General features: G+C 24.7%; 1 protein-coding gene across 3 annotated transcripts in view; it reads left to right on the forward strand.

The window, feature by feature from the left end:
- fidipidine (coiled-coil domain-containing protein 93) overlaps window positions 1–24,495 on the forward strand; it is a 37,081-nt gene that overhangs the window by 5,708 nt on the left and 6,878 nt on the right. For all 3 annotated transcript variants that reach the window (XM_087153270.1, XM_087153272.1, XM_087153271.1), the window contains exons 4-16: window positions 7,495–7,606; window positions 8,638–8,736; window positions 9,581–9,637; window positions 12,022–12,119; window positions 13,136–13,169; window positions 14,500–14,556; window positions 16,080–16,130; window positions 17,891–17,977; window positions 18,065–18,184; window positions 20,470–20,532; window positions 20,683–20,756; window positions 21,662–21,818; window positions 23,026–23,097. In XM_087153270.1, coding sequence (XP_087009396.1) covers window positions 7,495–7,606; window positions 8,638–8,736; window positions 9,581–9,637; window positions 12,022–12,119; window positions 13,136–13,169; window positions 14,500–14,556; window positions 16,080–16,130; window positions 17,891–17,977; window positions 18,065–18,184; window positions 20,470–20,532; window positions 20,683–20,756; window positions 21,662–21,818; window positions 23,026–23,097 — 1,081 coding nt within the window. The remainder of the gene's footprint in view (window positions 1–7,494; window positions 7,607–8,637; window positions 8,737–9,580; window positions 9,638–12,021; window positions 12,120–13,135; window positions 13,170–14,499; window positions 14,557–16,079; window positions 16,131–17,890; window positions 17,978–18,064; window positions 18,185–20,469; window positions 20,533–20,682; window positions 20,757–21,661; window positions 21,819–23,025; window positions 23,098–24,495) is intronic.

The raw sequence follows: 24,495 nt of genomic DNA on the forward strand, positions 1-24,495 counted from the left end.
TTATATTTATAAATGAGTTTCATAACTGTGTGTAAATGTTCTTTAATTCACTTTGTTGGTTCTAGAAATATGGGGTGACAGTCATTTTTTTTTAAATGAATAGTGTGAAAAAATTTAAAAACTTGTATAACATAATAATTTAATCTCTTTATTCATTATTAAATTAAATAGTATATAATTATTAAAAAAATTGCATTATATTTATAAATGAGTTTCATAACTGTGTGTAAATGTTCTTTAATTCACTTTGTTGGTTCTTGAAATATGGCGCAACATAACTGTGTGTAAATGTTCTTTAATTCACTTTGTTGGTTCTAGAAATATGGGGTGACAGTCATTTTTTTTTAAATGAATAGTGTGAAAAAATTTAAAAACTTGTATAACATAATAATTTAATCTCTTTATTCATTATTAAATTAAATAGTATATAATTATTAAAAAAATTGCATTATATTTATAAATGAGTTTCATAACTGTGTGTAAATGTTCTTTAATTCACTTTGTTGGTTCTTGAAATATGGCGCAACATAACTGTGTGTAAATGTTCTTTAATTCACTTTGTTGGTTCTAGAAATATGGGGTGACAGTCATTTTTTTTTAAATGAATAGTGTGAAAAAATTTAAAAACTTGTATAACATAATAATTTAATCTCTTTATTCATTATTAAATTAAATAGTATATAATTATTAAAAAAATTGCATTATATTTATAAATGAGTTTCATAACTGTGTGTAAATGTTCTTTAATTCACTTTGTTGGTTCTTGAAATATGGCGCAACATAACTGTGTGTAAATGTTCTTTAATTCACTTTGTTGGTTCTAGAAATATGGGGTGACAGTCATTTTTTTTTAAATGAATAGTGTGAAAAAATTTAAAAACTTGTATAACATAATAATTTAATCTCTTTATTCATTATTAAATTAAATAGTATATAATTATTAAAAAAATTGCATTATATTTATAAATGAGTTTCATAACTGTGTGTAAATGTTCTTTAATTCACTTTGTTGGTTCTTGAAATATGGCGCAACATAACTGTGTGTAAATGTTCTTTAATTCACTTTGTTGGTTCTAGAAATATGGGGTGACAGTCATTTTTTTTTAAATGAATAGTGTGAAAAAATTTAAAAACTTGTATAACATAATAATTTAATCTCTTTATTCATTATTAAATTAAATAGTATATAATTATTAAAAAAATTGCATTATATTTATAAATGAGTTTCATAACTGTGTGTAAATGTTCTTTAATTCACTTTGTTGGTTCTTGAAATATGGCGCAACATAACTGTGTGTAAATGTTCTTTAATTCACTTTGTTGGTTCTAGAAATATGGGGTGACAGTCATTTTTTTTTAAATGAATAGTGTGAAAAAATTTAAAAACTTGTATAACATAATAATTTAATCTCTTTATTCATTATTAAATTAAATAGTATATAATTATTAAAAAAATTGCATTATATTTATAAATGAGTTTCATAACTGTGTGTAAATGTTCTTTAATTCACTTTGTTGGTTCTTGAAATATGGCGCAACATAACTGTGTGTAAATGTTCTTTAATTCACTTTGTTGGTTCTAGAAATATGGGGTGACAGTCATTTTTTTTTAAATGAATAGTGTGAAAAAATTTAAAAACTTGTATAACATAATAATTTAATCTCTTTATTCATTATTAAATTAAATAGTATATAATTATTAAAAAAATTGCATTATATTTATAAATGAGTTTCATAACTGTGTGTAAATGTTCTTTAATTCACTTTGTTGGTTCTTGAAATATGGCGCAACATAACTGTGTGTAAATGTTCTTTAATTCACTTTGTTGGTTCTAGAAATATGGGGTGACAGTCATTTTTTTTTAAATGAATAGTGTGAAAAAATTTAAAAACTTGTATAACATAATAATTTAATCTCTTTATTCATTATTAAATTAAATAGTATATAATTATTAAAAAAATTGCATTATATTTATAAATGAGTTTCATAACTGTGTGTAAATGTTCTTTAATTCACTTTGTTGGTTCTTGAAATATGGCGCAACATAACTGTGTGTAAATGTTCTTTAATTCACTTTGTTGGTTCTAGAAATATGGGGTGACAGTCATTTTTTTTTAAATGAATAGTGTGAAAAAATTTAAAAACTTGTATAACATAATAATTTAATCTCTTTATTCATTATTAAATTAAATAGTATATAATTATTAAAAAAATTGCATTATATTTATAAATGAGTTTCATAACTGTGTGTAAATGTTCTTTAATTCACTTTGTTGGTTCTTGAAATATGGCGCAACATAACTGTGTGTAAATGTTCTTTAATTCACTTTGTTGGTTCTAGAAATATGGGGTGACAGTCATTTTTTTTTAAATGAATAGTGTGAAAAAATTTAAAAACTTGTATAACATAATAATTTAATCTCTTTATTCATTATTAAATTAAATAGTATATAATTATTAAAAAAATTGCATTATATTTATAAATGAGTTTCATAACTGTGTGTAAATGTTCTTTAATTCACTTTGTTGGTTCTTGAAATATGGCGCAACATAACTGTGTGTAAATGTTCTTTAATTCACTTTGTTGGTTCTAGAAATATGGGGTGACAGTCATTTTTTTTTAAATGAATAGTGTGAAAAAATTTAAAAACTTGTATAACATAATAATTTAATCTCTTTATTCATTATTAAATTAAATAGTATATAATTATTAAAAAAATTGCATTATATTTATAAATGAGTTTCATAACTGTGTGTAAATGTTCTTTAATTCACTTTGTTGGTTCTTGAAATATGGCGCAACATAACTGTGTGTAAATGTTCTTTAATTCACTTTGTTGGTTCTAGAAATATGGGGTGACAGTCATTTTTTTTTAAATGAATAGTGTGAAAAAATTTAAAAACTTGTATAACATAATAATTTAATCTCTTTATTCATTATTAAATTAAATAGTATATAATTATTAAAAAAATTGCATTATATTTATAAATGAGTTTCATAACTGTGTGTAAATGTTCTTTAATTCACTTTGTTGGTTCTTGAAATATGGCGCAACATAACTGTGTGTAAATGTTCTTTAATTCACTTTGTTGGTTCTAGAAATATGGGGTGACAGTCATTTTTTTTTAAATGAATAGTGTGAAAAAATTTAAAAACTTGTATAACATAATAATTTAATCTCTTTATTCATTATTAAATTAAATAGTATATAATTATTAAAAAAATTGCATTATATTTATAAATGAGTTTCATAACTGTGTGTAAATGTTCTTTAATTCACTTTGTTGGTTCTTGAAATATGGCGCAACATAACTGTGTGTAAATGTTCTTTAATTCACTTTGTTGGTTCTAGAAATATGGGGTGACAGTCATTTTTTTTTAAATGAATAGTGTGAAAAAATTTAAAAACTTGTATAACATAATAATTTAATCTCTTTATTCATTATTAAATTAAATAGTATATAATTATTAAAAAAATTGCATTATATTTATAAATGAGTTTCATAACTGTGTGTAAATGTTCTTTAATTCACTTTGTTGGTTCTTGAAATATGGCGCAACATAACTGTGTGTAAATGTTCTTTAATTCACTTTGTTGGTTCTAGAAATATGGGGTGACAGTCATTTTTTTTTAAATGAATAGTGTGAAAAAATTTAAAAACTTGTATAACATAATAATTTAATCTCTTTATTCATTATTAAATTAAATAGTATATAATTATTAAAAAAATTGCATTATATTTATAAATGAGTTTCATAACTGTGTGTAAATGTTCTTTAATTCACTTTGTTGGTTCTTGAAATATGGCGCAACATAACTGTGTGTAAATGTTCTTTAATTCACTTTGTTGGTTCTAGAAATATGGGGTGACAGTCATTTTTTTTTAAATGAATAGTGTGAAAAAATTTAAAAACTTGTATAACATAATAATTTAATCTCTTTATTCATTATTAAATTAAATAGTATATAATTATTAAAAAAATTGCATTATATTTATAAATGAGTTTCATAACTGTGTGTAAATGTTCTTTAATTCACTTTGTTGGTTCTTGAAATATGGCGCAACATAACTGTGTGTAAATGTTCTTTAATTCACTTTGTTGGTTCTAGAAATATGGGGTGACAGTCATTTTTTTTTAAATGAATAGTGTGAAAAAATTTAAAAACTTGTATAACATAATAATTTAATCTCTTTATTCATTATTAAATTAAATAGTATATAATTATTAAAAAAATTGCATTATATTTATAAATGAGTTTCATAACTGTGTGTAAATGTTCTTTAATTCACTTTGTTGGTTCTTGAAATATGGCGCAACATAACTGTGTGTAAATGTTCTTTAATTCACTTTGTTGGTTCTAGAAATATGGGGTGACAGTCATTTTTTTTTAAATGAATAGTGTGAAAAAATTTAAAAACTTGTATAACATAATAATTTAATCTCTTTATTCATTATTAAATTAAATAGTATATAATTATTAAAAAAATTGCATTATATTTATAAATGAGTTTCATAACTGTGTGTAAATGTTCTTTAATTCACTTTGTTGGTTCTTGAAATATGGCGCAACATAACTGTGTGTAAATGTTCTTTAATTCACTTTGTTGGTTCTAGAAATATGGCGCAACATATAAAGTTAACATAAATGAGCTCAAATTTTGAACATCCATCCTGACTAAACTATCAGGATTATATTTTACAGATTGTGTCTCTTTTCCATATTTTTATGAATCCAAACTGCAAAAAGAAAAAAGATATAAAGTAAATTGTTTCTGTCTGATTTTTGACTTGCACTAATTAATTAATATATTTAACATCTATTACACTAACCATTAATATTGCATCAATTAAACATCTATTCCACTAACTAAGATTGTATCCATTAAACATCTATTCCACAAACCATTAAGATTGCATTCATTAAACATCTATTCCACTAACCATTAAGACTGTATCCATTAAATATCTATTTCACTAAACATTAAGATTGGATCCATTAAGCATCTATTTCAGTGGTTCCCAACCTTTTATGGACCATCGCCCCCCTCTTGGGGTTGGCTGACACATATCGCCCCTTTCTCTTTTTGCTCAAAAAACCATTCATTGTTGCTTGTGTGCAACCAAACACTGAATATATGCAATGTTATTTGATTTTAATTTAAATGTAATGCAAATAAGGAGGCACATTTAGCCTGTCATTTTTATTAATTAAAATAAAATTGTGCATCTTTTTTTTCAAAAAGAAATGATTTTTGAAACGGAATAATCAAAACAAAAGTACATTTTTTTTAATTCATATATTAATGTAATCAAGAAAAAGTTAAAATGTTAACAACTGAAATTTCAGAAAAAAATGAAGATTGAGAAAGTACATTTTTACCACTTCAATGACTGCCCTGTGCTTGGTGTATTTCAAGTTAAAGCTTGAATGTCAGGTTTTATGCTCCTCAGATTTAAACGCGGGTCTCCTTTGAAGCAAATATTCAATCTTTTCTCTTTGCATTGTGAGCAGCTGGAAGACAGAACTAAATCCTGTCTCTACTAAATATGTTGACGGGAACGAGATAAGAAGCGGCTCAGTTTGTTTCCACAATTGTGGATAAATGTCCATAAGCTTTACCCAAGCTAACTTGTAACCGTATTTTTTAAAGACGACTTTAGCCTCACAGTCATACTTCAAATCTAAAATCTCAGTCTACAAAGAGGAAGTGAGCTTATCCACAACTTCAAAAGAGAAAGGATCAAAAATCCAATCTGGAATTTCTAATTTCATTAAATCTTTAAATCTTGATTCCATAACTGATCAAGGTGATCAGTAAAAATTAAGATTTTATTTTCGAGAATCTCGATATCTGCCATTGAACACTTTTTAAGAGTTGGAAGTTGCTTTAGCTCTTTGCAACCAATGTTTGACTTGTAGATATCAAACTTGGAGATGAATGAAGATATGATTCCCTTAGCCTTGATAATGTTCATTTTATTTCCTTGAAGTTTCACGTTGATTTCCTTCATTTTTTCAAGACTATGAGTGAGGTACGCAGTTTCCAACTTGCGATGCTTCAAATTCTCACTTAAAACAGGATCAATGGTGTAACTCAGTAACCGAATCCAGCAATTCGAAGAAACGGCTCAGTTTCCTTTTGAAAGCCATCTCACAGCTGTATGTAGGAGCAGAAATTCGAAATCTTCATCATTTTCATGGCAAAGTTCTTGGAACAAACGGTTATTAGGAGAATTAGCTTTTATTTTATTGATGCCAGAAATAACCAATTTTTCGCAGTCAAAAGTTGACGATGAATGGTGAGATAACTTCCGGTACTTCTTTTTTAAGGTGACCCAGAAACCCAGTATGACAACCAGACATGGTTGGAGCACCATCTGTTGCACAAGCACTTACATTTGTGAGGGGAATTTATTTTACCTCAAAATAATCTTTGACCAATTTAAAAATCGAGGATCCTTTTGTATTTGTGTTCAAAGTTCTTGTAAACAACATTTCCTCGTTAATCTCCTTACTCTCATTTATGAATCTCACGTCAGCTAAAACAGCTTTGTTATCTATCACAGTGATTCATCAATCTGCAACGCAAATTTACCTTCTTTCAGAAATGTGATGAGTTTTGATTCACCGTCGGCGGCCATCTCATCAATACGCCTGGAAACAGTATTATTGCTCAGAGGAACAGAATGATTTATCAGATTTCCGACTGCGATACCAAAACGTATGACGAAAACGATCCTGCACTTGAATTTTTTTTAATTTTTAACTATCATAATTCTTTGTCTACACCAGAACCATAGGTTTCATATATATTTTCAATTTCAATCTCAAATAGCTTTTATTATTAATATTATTAGCAATTTTTATCTTTTGAGTACTCGTCGCCCCCCTAAGGATTATCGCCCCCTTGAGAAGCTCTATCGCCCCCGGGGGCGATCGCCCCCAGGTTGGGAACCACTGATCTATTTCATTAAACATTAAGATTGCATCCATTAAACATCTATTCCACTAACCATTAAGATTGTATCCATTAAGCATTAAACATCTATTCCACCAACCATTAAGAATGCATTCATTAAAAATCAGTGCTGGTTAACCAAACCATTAAAATTTAGTACCTGCAACTCTAAAAATTATACAAAGTGTTCTGTTTTTTTTTTTTTTTAAATTTGTTTATTTTGCAGACTCTATTAGAAAAAAAAAGTGACACAATAAAATATCTATTTGTGTTGTTTGGAAAGATCTTTTTAAAATGAAGTAACTTCTGTAAAACTTAAAATAAATAAAAAATGATTGTTAAGTTTTACAAGTAAAATTCTAATAATACTTTTAAAATCCTATTCTGAAATTTCTCACCCGAACTAAATAAGAAAAATTAAATGCTCTGAATTTCTCCTTTGCTTTTATAATGTTTGAACTTTGATTATTTTGTACTTTTCCATAGTATTTTTTTAGGTTATTTTGTAAAACTTTTGTACTTATATTTAGTGCTTTAACTGAAAAAATTGTGGCTGTTTTACCAAGAATGAAATGCCCACATCGGATTGAACCACATCAAATTCAAGGATTGGATTTTATTCATATTTTCCCAGTAATACAAGTAAGTCTAATCATTTCTATTTAATTTTATTAATGAAATATAATACAGTTTTTTCTTAATAGTTAATTTTTTTTTAATAAAAAGTAATGCAATTTTGTAGAAAAAAGAAAAAGAACAGTAAGTGAAAAAACTAAGAAATAACTAATTCAATATATTTATGTTATATTATTCTATACTTTGCTTATTCTAAAATTGTTCATTTTTAATTATTGTATATCTTAATAACTAGTAAATGCACAGCTTTTACCTTGTATATTTTGATTTTTAGTTTTGTCTGTTAATTTAAGATTTAATTAATTATTAAAAGTTGCTGCCGCTTGTTTGTTATGTATTACAGTATATACTGTTATGTTGAATAATATTTCAAATTTGACATTAATGACAAATAATTTGTTATGTCATATATTTTATTTTGCTTGTGCTAAAGGTTTAAAAAATAAATTATTCTGAAAATGCTCGCTTTTAAGAATCATTTGCGTAAAGAATTTTTTTCCCCTTATTGAAAATATTTTCTTTAATGAAATCTGGTATATCAGGATATTTTTGTGTTACATAAATTATTGTACAAGAATAGTTTATTAATTGCAATTTGGGTTTGTTCATTGCAAATAGTTGGCAAATTGAAATGCTAATCTTAACATATTTTTTTCCTATAGAAAATATGAAAGTAGATTTTTTTTAGAGACTTCAGTTTAACACATATAACTATTGTTGCAAAATATATGTAATTTATTATATTTTTAATTTATTGAATTTTAATATTTGTCTTTCATTATTGCAAGTAAACTTATTGTTTATTTCATCCTCATTTTGTTATTAATTTTACACTTTGAATTTCAAAATATTTTAATGATATATGTATATAAATTTACAATTTAAATTTGTGTTGTCTTGTTCATCTGCGATATCGTAAAGTATGAGGGGTTTTTATGTAATTTTCTCTTTGATTTTCTGAAGTCTGATTTTATTATTATTATTTTTACTTGAAACAGTTATTTATTTTTGTGGTTAATTTTTTTTTTTTTTTTTAGTGGCTAGTTAAAAGAGCAATTGAAACCAGAGAAGAAACTGGAGACTATATCAGAGCATTCTCTGTCTATCAATTTCACAAAAATTTTGAAATGCCTGAGGTATACTAATTCCTTTTCCTTTGTAGCTTTTTTTTTTTAATTATTTATAAATAGTGATAATCACTATTTATAATTATAGGTTTTGCTATAATTATAAATAGTGACTAGTATAATAGTACTATTTATAATTATAATTTATCTAAAAAAATTTTAAATAAATTATTGTACTATTTTCTTTGTTTTTATAGATAATTTCTTCTGCTATACTTTTTCTGTATTCAAAATGTTTGAATCTGTTTATATATTTTTGCGCATAATGCATAAATATTTTTTTTTTATCATTAATATTTTACTTCTTATATCTATATGATTTTTTTTTATCACTTAACACTTTTTATATCAGTAAGATTTTTCTATTACTAAATAGTATAATATAAAATACTTATACTTTAAATACTTATACCAAGTATAAAATACTTATCCACTTATTTATACTTTTCCTATAAACTTAAAACTTATAATATTAGCAATGTTATTTATTTGAATAATTATAAAAACTTTCTGGAAGTCTTATAAAATTTAATAATTCTATAACAAAAGATAACAAGAACATTAAAATAATCATGTATTTTAATTTTGACCTACATTTGTATAATATTTCAATTCTATATTTAATTAAGATTATCTATTGTATATTTAGCTTTAGGATGTAAGCAGACATATATATTTGTACATTTACATTTGTATCACATTTTAATTTTATATTCAGTGTAAATTTTCTGTTATATATTTATATTTAGGATGTAGGTGTGAATATATTGAAATATGATACTTATGTGAACATTTACATTTGTATTATATTTCAACGGATAAAATTGTGTATTATATATGTATTTATTTTTAGGATGCTGCTGCAAGTACATTAAAAGAGAAAATGGCTGTTTCATACAAGAATATTAAAGTAAATGTTTTATTATCTACTTGTTTTATGTTATCTGCCATTTTTTTGTGAATTGTTGCACAATATAATTTCATTATATAGAATGGTTCTAGATCATTTTATTAGTCTTTTTTAATCTAATTCCATCATTTGTATGCTAACTAATAGTTATATTTACGATATATTCATCTTTATGAAATGTTTTGCATTTTTAATGAGTACTCATTAGGCTAGTTAAAAGATAAATAAGTATTTTCTTTCTTTAACTCATAAAATTTTTCATAATCATACACTTGTTTTAATTAATTGCCAAAACTAAAGACTTTTCATTGAGATATAATTAAATAATAATTGTTTTTTAAATAAATCATTTTTTTGTTGTCTTTTCTGTTTCTAAGTATGCAATAAATTTTATAGTCAAACTTATCTTAAACATTTATTGGAAAGAGGAAAAAAAACTTTAAAAAAAAACATGTTATCAACAGTTGAATAAAGAAAAAAATTCTTTACAAGAAAAGTAATAAGCGATCCATTTTTTATTAAGATGAACATTAATAAAATAAAATATATTAGTCTTGCTCTCGATAAGAGATATATTTGACAATATTTATTCAACCACGTATTTCTATGCATATTTTGGCAACCTTAGTTTCTAAGTAGCTTTAAACTAGATTGATTTGATTGCTTCTTCAGTATTAAGCTTATTTAATTTTTGTTTATTAATCATTTTGAACTGAGGACTAAACTCTTTTTGCAATAGTTTGGATGATTCTACATACTGCTTCAAAGCTATCAAGGATAAATCCCTATCAACAATCATTCAATTAATCAATTCAAAGCCACGTACTTATTCGCTGTTTTTTCAAAAGACACACCTTTGGAATTCTGGAGTAAAAGGAGAGGATAGAATGAATGGCTGATCACAGTATATACATTACAACTGACTAAAAAAAGATTAAACACGACTTTGAACTCCTAATTTGGGGGTCAATCGAAGTTAAGTTTCATTATGTTATTTGCAAGCATTGCATCTTCTCATTTTAAAAATTTTGCAGGTTTTTCTTAACATATTTCTAAACAGCTTTTCGATTTTATTAAAATTTCTGTTTCTCTGATTTTTTTTTCCTTCCAAATTTCACACAAAGTATTATAAATGTAGAAGAAAAAAAATTTAAGTTACCCTGGTAAGAGCCAAAAGAAGTTTTGTCAAAACAATCTTGCTTTAACATTTAGTGCTTAGGAATTTCAGAAATTTTTTAAAATTTTTATTGGAGTAATTGAAAAATTTGTAGAGTGGCATAAAAACAGAGGAGTTAGGGAATTTTATCAATCCGGAAAAGTTGGAGAATTTTATGTATCTGGAAATATCAGAGAATTTTCAGGGAATTTAAAGTACAGTCCAGGAAATTTAATGAAAATTACCTAAATAGTCAGGGAGTTAATTTGAGCTTCCTAAAAGTCCAATATTTTTTTTTTTGAACTAACAGTTCTCTTAACTATGAAAAAATAAATAAATTACATATTTCAATTTTAACAGCAAATTTAAGTGTTCCATAATAAATATTATGCATAAAAATAAGGCATAATTTAGAAATTAATAAGAACATTTATGTCATCGCAGGACAATTTGATAAATTAGTCTCGAAAAATCAGGGAATTTTTTTTCTTCTTAGTGTTTGTAATCACCTTATTTTTCATGACTAAAGTTGGAGTTAGTGAGGTTTAATTGTACTAAAAATAGCATACATAATAATATGATTTAGGTTAATGATATGTAATATAAATTTATTTTTACTATAAGCTATTAAAAGATTATGCGTAATGAAAATAATGATTTAGCGCTAATTATTCTTTAAAATTCAAGGAAAAACTTAAAATTTTGTTTTTAAAAACTTAAGTTTTAGAAATAGTCTATGAAATTTTATGCAATGTCATTTTTTTTCTCAATTTGACCACAAGTTTTATGAATGTTTTACTCAGTCTGAAGCTTTAAATATTTCTTTATTACTTAATGTTAATTAGTAAGCAGTTTGAAACTAAAGTTGTCTTCTCGAAATATTTTCAGTTTTTGTTTTTCTACAGTTGATAGTATTTTTTTATTTCTGAATGAGATTTTGCATAACATATATACATCATATATTTTTTTCAATAATTTAAATCAAGAAAAATGCTTTTTTTTTCTAATTATTTTATAATTTGGTTTCAATGAGAGATAAAACAAAAATGTAACTATAAGCAGGGTAAAATATTCAGTTTTTTTTTAAAGCAAATAAAAGGTTTTATATGTTACATATTGTTTTATTTATTATGAAGTTGCTTGTGTAAATTGCGTGAAGCCTTGTGTAACTAATCTTATTGAAATATAGGCTGTTCATTTTAATTTTTGAATGAATTGAATCTTATAGGAAGTGTATCGTCCTCAAAGGTTATTTCGTTATCATGCTCCACATAAGTTGAGGGAAGAAGAAGAACGAGTACAAACTACATTGTTAGAATATGGAAAGTAAGCTTTTAGTTTTAAGAAATGGTGTTTTTTATTTTTTTTGCTGAAATTACTTAATGATGCGGATGACATTTAATTTTTTAAAAATACTTTTCTTTTTTTAATGTATTTTTTTGAGATTTTGGAGCTTTTTTTTTTATTTAAGAAAATTTTTTTTTTACATTTTTGGATATTTTTTTTTCATTTTAGAACTTTGTGACAGGAATTAATTTTTTTTTGTATAAAACTTCTCTAAATATTATTATTATTATTTTTTCTTTAGTCGTCAGTTTTCACTTCGAACGTTTATTTCAAACTTTAATGAAACATTAATTTTTCTTAATATGCATATTTCAATATAATTATATGTTACATATAAGTTTAGGATAAAAATGTGTCAGATTGAAATTCATGTGAGTGCTTTTTTTTAAGCTATTTTTATTGTGTTTTTAGATTATCAAGATCATATTCATAAAATGTTGAATAGGGTTTCTCTTACATTTCACTGCAATGAGTTTTATACAATTTTGTTAGAGCATAGAAATGTTTCAGAAGTTTAAGAAATAAAAAAAAAGAAAATTATTTAGATAATTATTTTGTTTTCTTAAGTTTATTTTAGAATTCAAGTCTTAGAAAATGGAGGAAATTTTTAAATGTTATGTATTGAACATGTGTATTAATCTTGTTTTTTACAGGAAAAGAAAAAAGAATTAAAAAAAAATTTTTTATTGCTTTTTTTTTTTAAATTTTGCTATTTTTTATTTATTTATTATTTTTTTTGGTATCAATTTCAAAGAAATTTGCAAATTAAACACAATTTGAAAATATTTGAACTCCACATTCACATTTGTTCAGTTCATAAAGTCTATACTTTTCATCAATTGTACAATTATTTTTTTATTGTTATAGCTATTTTAAGGAAAAGTGAAAATAATGTACTTTTTCTGCATTAAAAAACATTTTTTAAGCAATTTAGCAACGTTTATTTCTAAAAGACTTAATGATTTTCACATAATACAGATTGTTACTTTTTTTAGGAAACTTGGTGGTACAAAAATTGCCGAAAGTAAGGTAAGACTTATCAATAAACTTTTATAATAATATAACTTAATATAATAATATAACTTGCAATATAACTGATATAATATAACTTCTTTATTAATGTCTATATTTCTTGGTAATATAAAATTTATTATGCATTAGTTTTTTTGGTACATCAAAAAATATGTTTTAGAGTTACTCCAATTTAAAAAAAATTGTTAGTTGGTTGTTTAATTGAATGATAAAAAGATAAGTAAAGAAAAATAAGTAAAAAAGGAAAAGTTAATTCCTTTTCCTACTTTGCCAATATCTATTATGCATAAAAATTATATAGTTTTAATTATTTATAACAAATAGCATAATGGCATGTATTGCAGTGTCTTACTGTTTTTAAAATTTATTAAAATATATTTTACATATACATCAAAGTTATTTAAAATGTCTTTTTGATAATTAGCTTTTGTGATAACTATGAAAGGTATTTGGTACCTATCACATAGTTTAATAATAGTAGTAATTTGACAGTGTTTTGGAGCTCAGTGCTTCATAAATGTCTAGGCATGTTTCATTCTTTGATAAACTTTAATTCCATAATAAATTGAGAAATAAATTAAAAATTTATCACTTCAGAAATTGCATCAATTTTTCTTAAGATGCTAAACTTTTCAATTTTAGCTTGAAAAACTGCATGGAATTTTTTTATTATTTAAGTTTGAAACTTTTTTTTAAAATCTTTTTTGAGATTTTAGTTTTTTTTAAAAATCTGGCAAATACAGCTGTTAGTTTTATTTATTTTTAACTTGTAAGTTTTTATTTCTGACATATCATGTGTAAATGAAAGTTTTCTGTGGGTTTAATTTTTATATCAAATTAAAATGGATTGCCAAAATAAAGTTCAAATCGAATATTTTAAGACCATATAGTTGTTTTGATGTCATAAATAATCATCCTTCTTTGTAATGAAAAATATGCATAATTTAATTTTATCGCCATTATTTTATCTATTAATTTTTTTTATACCACAATTTCGAAAAGGGAAGGAATTTTGTTCTGCAGTACTGAAATTTCTTTCTAATATTTAAATAATTGTATGTTTCTGATTTTATTATATGATTTATGCTTTTTGTCTGTATTTGATTTATTTTTAACATTCTATTTCCTTTTAAAATTTCAAAAAAAAAAAAAAAATTAGATTACATAAATACAATTTATATTTTTTTTCACATTGTTTCTTATTATTTATTTTTGTCAGAAATAAATTTTACCTTTTCTTAAATTTCTGTCAAAAATTAATTTTGAAAATGCGTGTTTTTTGTGCAATCATTTGGCATAACTGACTCTTTCTCAATATGTTTTTCAGGGGCAAGATCAGTCTGCTGAAGCTGAGCAATCTAATCAAGCATCTGCAGAAGATGAGGTTTAACAATTACTTAACTTTTTTGCTTGATTGCATTCCTTTTTCTTTTTCAAATTTGCAACCGCTCTTTTCTTACATAAATTGCTTTTGTATTGTGCTTTTTTAAATACTTAAAAACATTTTTGTGTAAAGTCTGACTAGCCTTAAATCAGTAATGAAATAGTTGTAATTGAAATAATTAGTAGTTTTTAATATATTTTTTTTATTATACAAATCCTATCTGATACAAATTATATTTTTTTACCTGTTACTTATTGATGAATAAAATAGATTTTGTTTCTCTCTTTTTTTAAATTCACTATATTTGAATATGCTAAAGTTCATTATTTATTCATTTAGTTTAAGTTTCTTTTTATAACTTTTTTTAGTGTATTAATTCTTAATCTCATTTATTGTTCATACATTGCTCTATAGCATTTTTTTATAATCATAAGTATAAGTTTAGTAATTAAGTTGAGTTTAATATTCATATTGAATAAATATCAACATATTTTGTTACCTTTCTATTTATATTGTCTACCTTTTTATATAACTGTTTTAAACTTCAATTTTAGTTTTTTGAAAGATGCTTGAGGTTTTATTACTTCACCTTAACATTTTAACGAACTTATTAAAGTTTCAAACTGGTTTACTAAGTTTTGTTACCTTTTTCTTAATATTGTCTACCTTTTTAGATAACTGCTTTAGCCTTCAATTTTAGTTTTTTGAAAGATGCTTGAGGTTTTATTACTGCACCTTAATATTTTAACGAACTTAGTAAAGTTACAAACTGGTTTACTAATTTTTGTTACCTTTTTATTTATATTGTCTACCTTTTTAGATAACTGCTTTAACCTTCAATTTTAGTTTTTTGAAAGATACTTGAGGTTTTATTACTTAACCTTAATATTTTAACGAACTTAGTAAAGTTACAAACTGGTTCACTAGCTTATTTTGTTCTTGTTAATAGGTTCTTTAAATGTGTATTCATACTTAACCACTTAACGCAATTATTAAGTTCATTTATTTTTTGATACAATTTTTATAATTTTGTAATTTTATATCAAGAGTTTTTTTTTAAATATACGCTGCTTTTAATTGAATCAATATTTTAAAATTATTCTGCCATTTTCAGTGTATAATCATTTTCTATCTTTCATTTGGTTATTATAATAGAGCTTTCATTTCTAGTTTTGACTGAAATTATTCTTAACTTTAAGAGAAAAATTAAATCAAAAATTGCTGCATAACCTTTGATGCAAATGTCCAAATATTAAATCAGTCCAAAAGGTTTTTTTTTCCGAGAAATTACTATTTTTTTTATTTATATTACTTTTACATAAATAAAAATTATTAAATTTCTTAGTAAATAATAATTTTTTAAAAAATACCTACTTTTTTTTTTTTTTTTGCTTTAGCCTTGCATTATCCTTTCTAACTGTTATTATGCATAAAGATTGTATTTATACTAATCAGTTATGTGACTTTGAAATATATTTTCTAATTCTTTAAATTTCTGCTATACTTGCATGCTATTCTAATAGAGTCGGATTCAGAATTTGATGAAAAGCATGTCTGTTGCTCACGAGCATGAGGTTAGTATTTTTTTTTTCTAATTTATTGAGCTATGTATGTGTTACTCTACATAGTTTAAATAATTTTCAAAGTGTTTTTATTTACGAAACATTTTATTACAAGATTATATTTGAATATAAATTTGATGAGCAAGTTATTAAAATATAAATTTTTAGAGGTAGTCGGCCTGTAGATTTAAGGAATTGTAGTTATTCTTTAGAATCCATGCTACATAAATTTATGAAATAAAACTTCAAATAATTTAAAGTTTAGATTAACTGCATAAAGTGTTATAGGTTTTGTAATTTTTATTTTTTGATAAAAAGTAGCTTGGTGTATTTATTTTGTGGGCAATTCTTGAAATGCTTACTTTGTTTCAAGAGTTTTTTTATGTTTATTGGGTAAATAATTCATTTGTATAATTGGTATTGTTAAAATGTAACTCTATTAAACACCTATTATTTTATTAAATCTGATTTGCATAATGTATTCATTGATAGCTTTGTACAACAAATGTGAACATTTTGTTGTTGTCCTTTAGATGAAACTGTAATTATGTAAAAAAAAAAAAAAAAAAGGTGCTTCATATACATATCAAAACAAAAATGGTCCATTATGTATTGTTTGTAGGAGAAAAGTTTCCGTTTCTGAGTTTTTGAATATCTTGCTTTCTAATGTATCTAGAGCCTGAAACATTTTGGAAAGATAGAAAAAGCTCTTGTTGCTAAAATGGTCGTCAATTTAGAGACTCTTTCACTATTAATGAGAACATTTTACCATTGCCTGTAAATTATGACATGCTGTTAAAATATCTGATATCAACAATCTTAAGTATGAATTTTTGGTAAAATGGCATATTGCAAACAAAAGATAGTAACAGATACTTTATTTTCAGATAAAAATATACAAAAAATACATATTTTCATCTAAAGAACATTTTCATGTTGTATAGTGTGGTCATTAATTTTAAATCCTTATATTATTGTTCTTTATACAGTTATATGATTTAAAAAACTCAGACTGGTAAGTAAGTAATAAACTAACTTTAGTGTTTTTAGAAGGAAAAAGGAAATAAAAAAATGATACTTAATGTTAATTTATTCAGGGAAAAAAAACGATAAGTTTTTATGTGTTTTCAAAATTTAAATATGTATATCATATTTAAATTTCGAAGATAATACTGTCAAGACTTTTAAAAATAAAATTTAGCGAGACTGACAAAAGCAAGAAAATTAATGAAACATGCAAAGCCAATATAAAAAATTTTGATTGTTATTTTAATTTATTTTAGAACAGAACTGGCTTTTATTTTGAATAGGTTGTAAATTGTTTTGGATGTACTTAATGTGCAGCTTAGTGAAAGAATATGTTTTTTTTTAAAAATTTTATTTCCCAATTGCACTGTCTGTGATACGATAGTCTGTTGTGTCTTGAAAGAAGAACAAGTGAAATTGCTTGAGGTGATTGTTAGATTGGTTATCAATTAATTACATTGAAAATTAGGCCTCCCTGCTTTGCAAATTAAATTAAGAAAAATAGTTTTATTATCTTACTGAAAATGATAAATGGTATTATGCGCTTCCTCATATGAGTTCAAATAATAATGAGGTAGGGACTAATAATTACAGGACAGTAGGATAGTTAATCATTGACTTCTTGATGGAAAGTTTGAAAGTGTTATTTTATAAAAGACAAAAATATACTCTTTCATCTTCCTTGTACTGTATATTATACTCAAATATTTGTTTTTTTTTTAACCAAAATAAATTTTAAATTTCAGGGTAAACTCACTGCAAGCCAAGTTGGTTCAATCGTGGGATTGCAGTCTGGAGAAATTCAACAAATTGCATCAGAGTTTGCAGAAAAAGTAAAGTTTGCAATTTCTAAATGCTATTGAGGAAAGATAATCATAGATATCTTTCTACAAAAATAATAAAATATCAATGCATTTCAGCAAGCAGAATTAGCTAATGAAGAGCTGGGAGAGAGAGGCTTGAGTGGAAAACAGTATCATAAGCGTACTATTGCATCACTTACAAAGCAAATTAAAGATAAAGGAGATAAAGTAGCTGAGGTATGTATAAGCAAGGTATCCGCGCATCTGGAAAGTCATAAAAAATCATGGAAGGTCATGAATTTCGGTATTGAACAAAATTTGTCATGAAATGTCATGATTTTAACTAGTACTTGTTCAAAAAAAAATCATGGAAAGTCATGGATTTAGGTCGGCAATTTTTTTTTAATATAAAATGGAATTCCACTCCCCCAATTTCTTGGTGCTCCGAATATCTGAATTTGAATAATATTTTATTAAAATATGAAAAGATATTATCATGTTCTTTAAAAATTATGGTTTTTTCAAAAAATGAAAGAAAAAACATCATTTCTAGAGCGAAGTATCTTTTAAACTTCTGTGATTTCAGAATTATTATCTTTTTATTTTTATTTTATCAATTTAAAATTCTAGCTGAAGAAAGCCAATCATTGGCGAATTTTTTTTATTCCGAAATGAGAACAGAAAAATAAGGAGTATTTCTTTCCTTTCTGATGAACAGGAAAAGTATCTTTAGAATATAATTCTGCAGAAAAAAGGAAGAAAAAATTATTTGCTCAGCTATTTTATTGCTTCAACTCTTTTTTTTACTGTTTTTTAAATTTAAAATCAATAAATATGAAGATGCAGAGTATAACAGTTTTGGTTATACCTATCATTTTAATTAATGTTATTATAATGCTTTTTAAATTTATTATTCCGTTTTTGTTGGAGAAAATAATAACTTCGTTAAGTCATGAAAAGTTCTTGGAATTAGTCATGGAAAGTCATGAATTTGAAAATCTAAAATGTAACAGATACCCTGTATAAATGAACATTTTAAGGATTCTTAGAGAATTTCATATTTATGCTATAATTAATCATTATATGGTTTATGAATTTGTTTGGAAGTTCTGTTACTAGAGTTTCTATGTTGCGTCATATATTTCTATGCTCATATATCTATGAGTTTATGCTAAGTGTGAGAAAAATAGCTCTAAATATTAGATGTGACACTTTAGAAACCACCTCAAATAGAATTGGGTTTAGTATTTATTAACATATTCACAGCTAGCCTAGTACTGATGGTTATGCTGTATCTATCATTAAAAGTGGTATTTGATAAAAATATAGTTAAAGTTAGATTTATTTCTGCAACTGCTTTAGTTTTTGAAATTCACAATAAGTTTAATTTAATAAGCAATGTATTATTGTCTGGAGAAAACTTCATATTTTCTGTAAAAATAGTTGGATGATTATATGCGCTTGATCTGTTTAATCGACATAAACTGTTAAAAAGAACTTCGTCTCGTGCTGGTGCGGGATTAGCAGCAAAAGTGTTAATATGAAGATCTTTCAGTGCCATTTATCACTATTCCATAGTGATAAATAAGGTCTTCAAATTGCTTTGTTATATGGGACTAATTTTAAATTTACATATACAAATCTACAATATTTTGTTAGTGTTTCAGTGTTTATACGAATTTATATGAACTGTTGTTATATCATTCATATTTATGCAAATTTAGATATACTATATGACACCCACCCGGTGGCTGAGTGGTAGCGTCTCGCACTCCCGTGCCAGAGGGCCTAGTTCGGGCCTTACGCGGCTCGAGGATCTTTCATCCCTTCAGTGGGTCGATAAATTAGTACCAAGCATGCTTGGGAACTAAACACTGGGTTAAAGACTAATTTTAGTCACAAAATCTAATTTTGGTATTGCAAATTAAATAAAGTTTTCACCAAAAAGTTTTTTCAAAAGTACATAGTCTTGATTTTCATTAAAATTTAACTGATATACCTGGAAAATTCAGGGAATTTTTTCTAATATCTGCATTCTATTGATATGGCTAATGCTGCTGTGTTTTGTTCCCTCTTAAAGAATCTGCTCACTTTTTTGCAACTTTTGAATTGCAATATATTTTCTTTTATTTCTGATCATTTTAAAACTATAGGCTAATTTTTATTAGGCTACAAGAATGCTTATAACTGACAAAGACATTTTGATTGTGTGATTCAGGTGAAAAATAAAAAAAAATGTTCCATTTCATGACATGTTGGGACACAAGATCTTAATCCATGTAACTTTCATATCTAAAATTAACCATTTAGTTTGAAATTGTAACCTTAAAAATGTAATTTGCCAGCTCTTCCTTAATTTTTATTTTAATATGATCTTAAAATTATTTTTCCATCTTTTTTTTAAATTTAGAAATTTTATTTGTTATCATATTCATTTGAAAGTTTTTGGTAGTAGATTTATCTCATTCTCACAGAATGTGTATTATAAGTTTCTGCATATTTTATGTTTATTTTCTTAATAGGCTGAAAGTCGAAATGCCCAACTGAAAAGCGCCTATCAAGATTCACAAAATAGACAGAAAACCGTAAGTAGTTCTAACCGTATCTAAACGATTGTTTGTGCTTATTTTACTAAATTTTAAAATGTTTTTAAATGAGCTATCTCTATCATTTTATATATTCTTAATGTCAATTTGGAACATTAATCATTGAAGCATGTTATTTCATTTCTTCAGCTGCAAAAAGAATATAACACCATGCTAAAAGAAATGGAAGCATTAGAAGGAGCTGAAAATGATGATAATAAAAAGTTTGTAGTATTTTTTGCATTATAAATATAAATTATACTTATTGAGATTCATTCAATAGTTTATATATTATTATATTAGGTACAGAAAATTTCCTATAAATTTTTCTGAACTAAATATCTTCACTTCATTAACACTAAATATTTTGTTTTATCTTTTAAATTCCATATGAGAATAATTTAATCAACCTTGTTCTATAGTCATTTTAATTTTTAAATGGCACCATCCGCTGCCTCCTTCCACTCTTAGCCCCATGGTTACTTCTCACTCATCATTTTCGTATCTTAATAGTTCTTTTTTTAATTAAGTCAATTTTGTTAATAAAATTATGTAATTTTACGTAAGACCATTTTGTGAAAACTTTAACATTTTAACAAAATGAACGATTACCTGGATTTAAAAAATGAATTATATATTTAGGAACACTGAGTGTGTGCCGCAATGAGAAGCAATTTTTCTTGTTAACAATATATAACAATTACTTTATATCAGGGTAACAGCTAATTTTTTTTAAAAGTTCCAAGTAATTGTTATTTTAAAATAACTTTGACAGAAGTTAAAATCTCCAGTCTTTTTACTTTTCATTATTTCTAATTATCTGTTTTCTGTAGTATTTTTTTTTCTCTTAGTTTAATAAGAAATTATTTTAAAAAAAAAATTTATAAGGCATTATTAGGTATATAGCATAGTGGTACAAAATATTAATGTAAACTTTAGTCATAAATATTAATTCAACATTAATGCTCTGGATTGAATTCTAAACTTTAATTGATTATTAACCTTAAAATTATTGTTTGTGTCGTTTTAGTTTGGTATTTTGATTCTATGCTTATTCACATCTTGGAACAACCTAAATATTTTCAAGAACTCTGTGTAGATAATCATTATTTTCTTGTATTTATTTCAGTTTATTGGAAACACTTCGATCCCTTGTAGCTACAAATGAAACTCTAAAGAAACAAGAGCAGGAATTCCGAGCTCACTGTAAAGAAGAACTTGCTAGATTAAAATCGGAAATTGAAGAATTAAAAGCATCTTCGGAACAAGGAACATCTGAAGACAATGTAATGCCTCTATTTTAAAAAATTTAATTTTTTTTTAATATAAAGTCTTCAAATTAAAGCATTTTTTTTCTTCTTAATTTTAAGCCTTTTTTATGAGGTTTGGAATTTTAATAGTGGAAGCATTACTATAGAGAGGCTGTGTAATAGAGAAAATAAACTCTCCCTACAAATATCACTCGCACAATGCTGATGACTACATTAAAAGACAATATTAAAGTTACAACACCTATACTTAATATAGTATTTGAGTAAGATTTGTTTTTAATATTTTTTGTGCTGTTTTTATGTATTAAAAAAAACAGAAAAATAATATTTAATAATTACAGTTCTAAGTAAATAAAAGATCGCATGTAAATTGTGTAGACATTGGATTTTTAATGGAACTGTATAAAAATGAAATGACATATATTTATTTCATTCTTTAATTCGTTGCATTGTTTTTTTTTTTTTAATAAAACTGATTTGCCTGCATCCCATTATGCAAAATTTTTTAAGAATAATATTGAAACTATATTTTTTATAAAATGATATATTTCTTAAAAATTCAACATAAATAGGAATAGGCCTGAAATTCTAAAAATGAACTTTCCTTTCAATTTTTTCCCTCCCTGAATCTAGTAGTAAAAAGTTATTTTCATGTAGGATAATTTTGATGTGACTTAATTGTATTTATTTATAACAGTTTTTCAATGACTTAATTAAGGGATATTAATTAAAAAAAATTTTAATGCATATATATTATTAATAATAATAATATTTAATTATCTAAAATTGAATTAAATATAAATCACCAACCTGTATAATTTTACTGAGCATTAACCCTTTGGTGCACTCACTTTACCAGATATTAGCAACAGGTAAAGTCTAAAATAAAATCAGTAAAAATTACAAAAAAATGTGCTTTTGTCAGAATTTTTCTCACATTTAATGATTTTTTTAAAAGCTTTGTCAAATTCTGTTTCCATATTACTAAGTTTTGTTTCAAAAAACAGTTACTTTATTTAAATATGAAAAAAATAGTGTATATAATACTATGTGATAAACTTTCTTGTGATAAAATTTCATCTTTAAAAAATCATCTTCCAGTCTTGCTATACAAACATTATAGAATATAATATTTGTTTACTAATACATTTTAATTCAGTGTATTATTAAAATAAGTCATAGATGCAAGAAAAAAATTAGTAATCACAAATATTTTTTGCAGGAACACACAGAGATGGTTGAAAAACAGTACAATTTAGATAAGGAAAAACTACAAAAAATAAGAATGCTTTTAGTAAGTTGTTAAGAATTGTCTAATTTTCTAAATTTGTAATTATCTCTATACTATTTGTAATATACTATATGTAATTATCTACTATTTACTAATATACTACTTGTAATTATCCCTCTTATTCTCTATACTATTTATATCCTTATTTATGTTTATAAAAAGAAAAAGTCTTAAGTATTAATAAAAAGTTCCTTCTAAACTCTGGAAACAAGACTACTTTTATTATTTTATCTGCTAAGTCTGGTAAAATAATTATTAATTTTACTACATACTATTTTGGTGTGATAGTTTCATAAAATCACCAATTATTGATTTATATTTAGTAAATATAAATGTCATAAAGTTTTTATCTTATTAAGTTTTTATTGTTTACGCGGATTCCATGAATGCTTACTACTATGTATTTCTATATCTTGTGTTTGGTCAATTGTATTCAGTTTAAACACATTCTATAATGTTCTTATTCTTTATAATTATTTCCATTTTATTTCGTATAGACTTGGAAATTCAGTTTAAGTGTGTTTCACAAAATTTGAATTTTTTTAAAACAGTATCTCTATTTTATTTCTTCTGTTGATGGAATTTGACTAAACTGCATTTCAATAAGTTATTATTTTTTTTTTAACCTTTTGTGCATTTTTTATTGGATAATATTTCCATTTTTTTTAGAGTTTTAGGGAGAGTGAAAAGATTTCATTATTAAATTAAGTAATGAATTTTTGTATCAGTTCTTTGGCATAATTCTGTTGCAAATTTTAATAAAGTAAATGAGTTTAATCTGCTTTGCCTTACTTGATTTCCAGGTATTTTCAATTATTTTCTTAATTTTTGTGGATACAAACACAATTTAAAACATTTATTTTTTATTATTTTTGCTACCACTTTAAAAATGCCCCCCCCCCTCAAAAAAAAACATGCATTAAATGAAAAACTTATTAATTTACAAAAAATTTACGTTTATGTGAGTTGTTCTATGCAGTGATAATGAGAAAACCTAAATTTACACAATGTGTACTTTAAATCTTAATGAAAAATTATTGAATAATGCACATACATTGATTATTTGATAATATTAGGAATTCTTTTATGATTAAATTTTTAGTAAAGTTTTATTTTTGATGAAGGACAAATGTCTTATTGCTTGCAGTAATTTTGGCATAAGCACCATATTACAGTCGAACTTCTGTTTAACGAACTTCCATTTCGTGAATTTCTCTATTTAGCGAATTTTTTCGAAGAACCAAGAACATTTTGGAAATTTCTTCATAAGATAACTTCCAAATAGCGAAGTGAATTTTCTATTTAATGAAATTTTCATTGAGATCCACTTTCCCTACTTTCCGAAATATTTCAGAACATTTCAAACTTGTTACGCATTTCATGGGGGAAATTACCTTTCGA

Source organism: Parasteatoda tepidariorum, chromosome 10 (genome assembly GCF_982258835.1).
Source record: "Parasteatoda tepidariorum strain Cologne lab strain chromosome 10, Ptep-v5.0, whole genome shotgun sequence".
Lineage (NCBI taxonomy): Eukaryota > Metazoa > Arthropoda > Arachnida > Araneae > Theridiidae > Parasteatoda > Parasteatoda tepidariorum.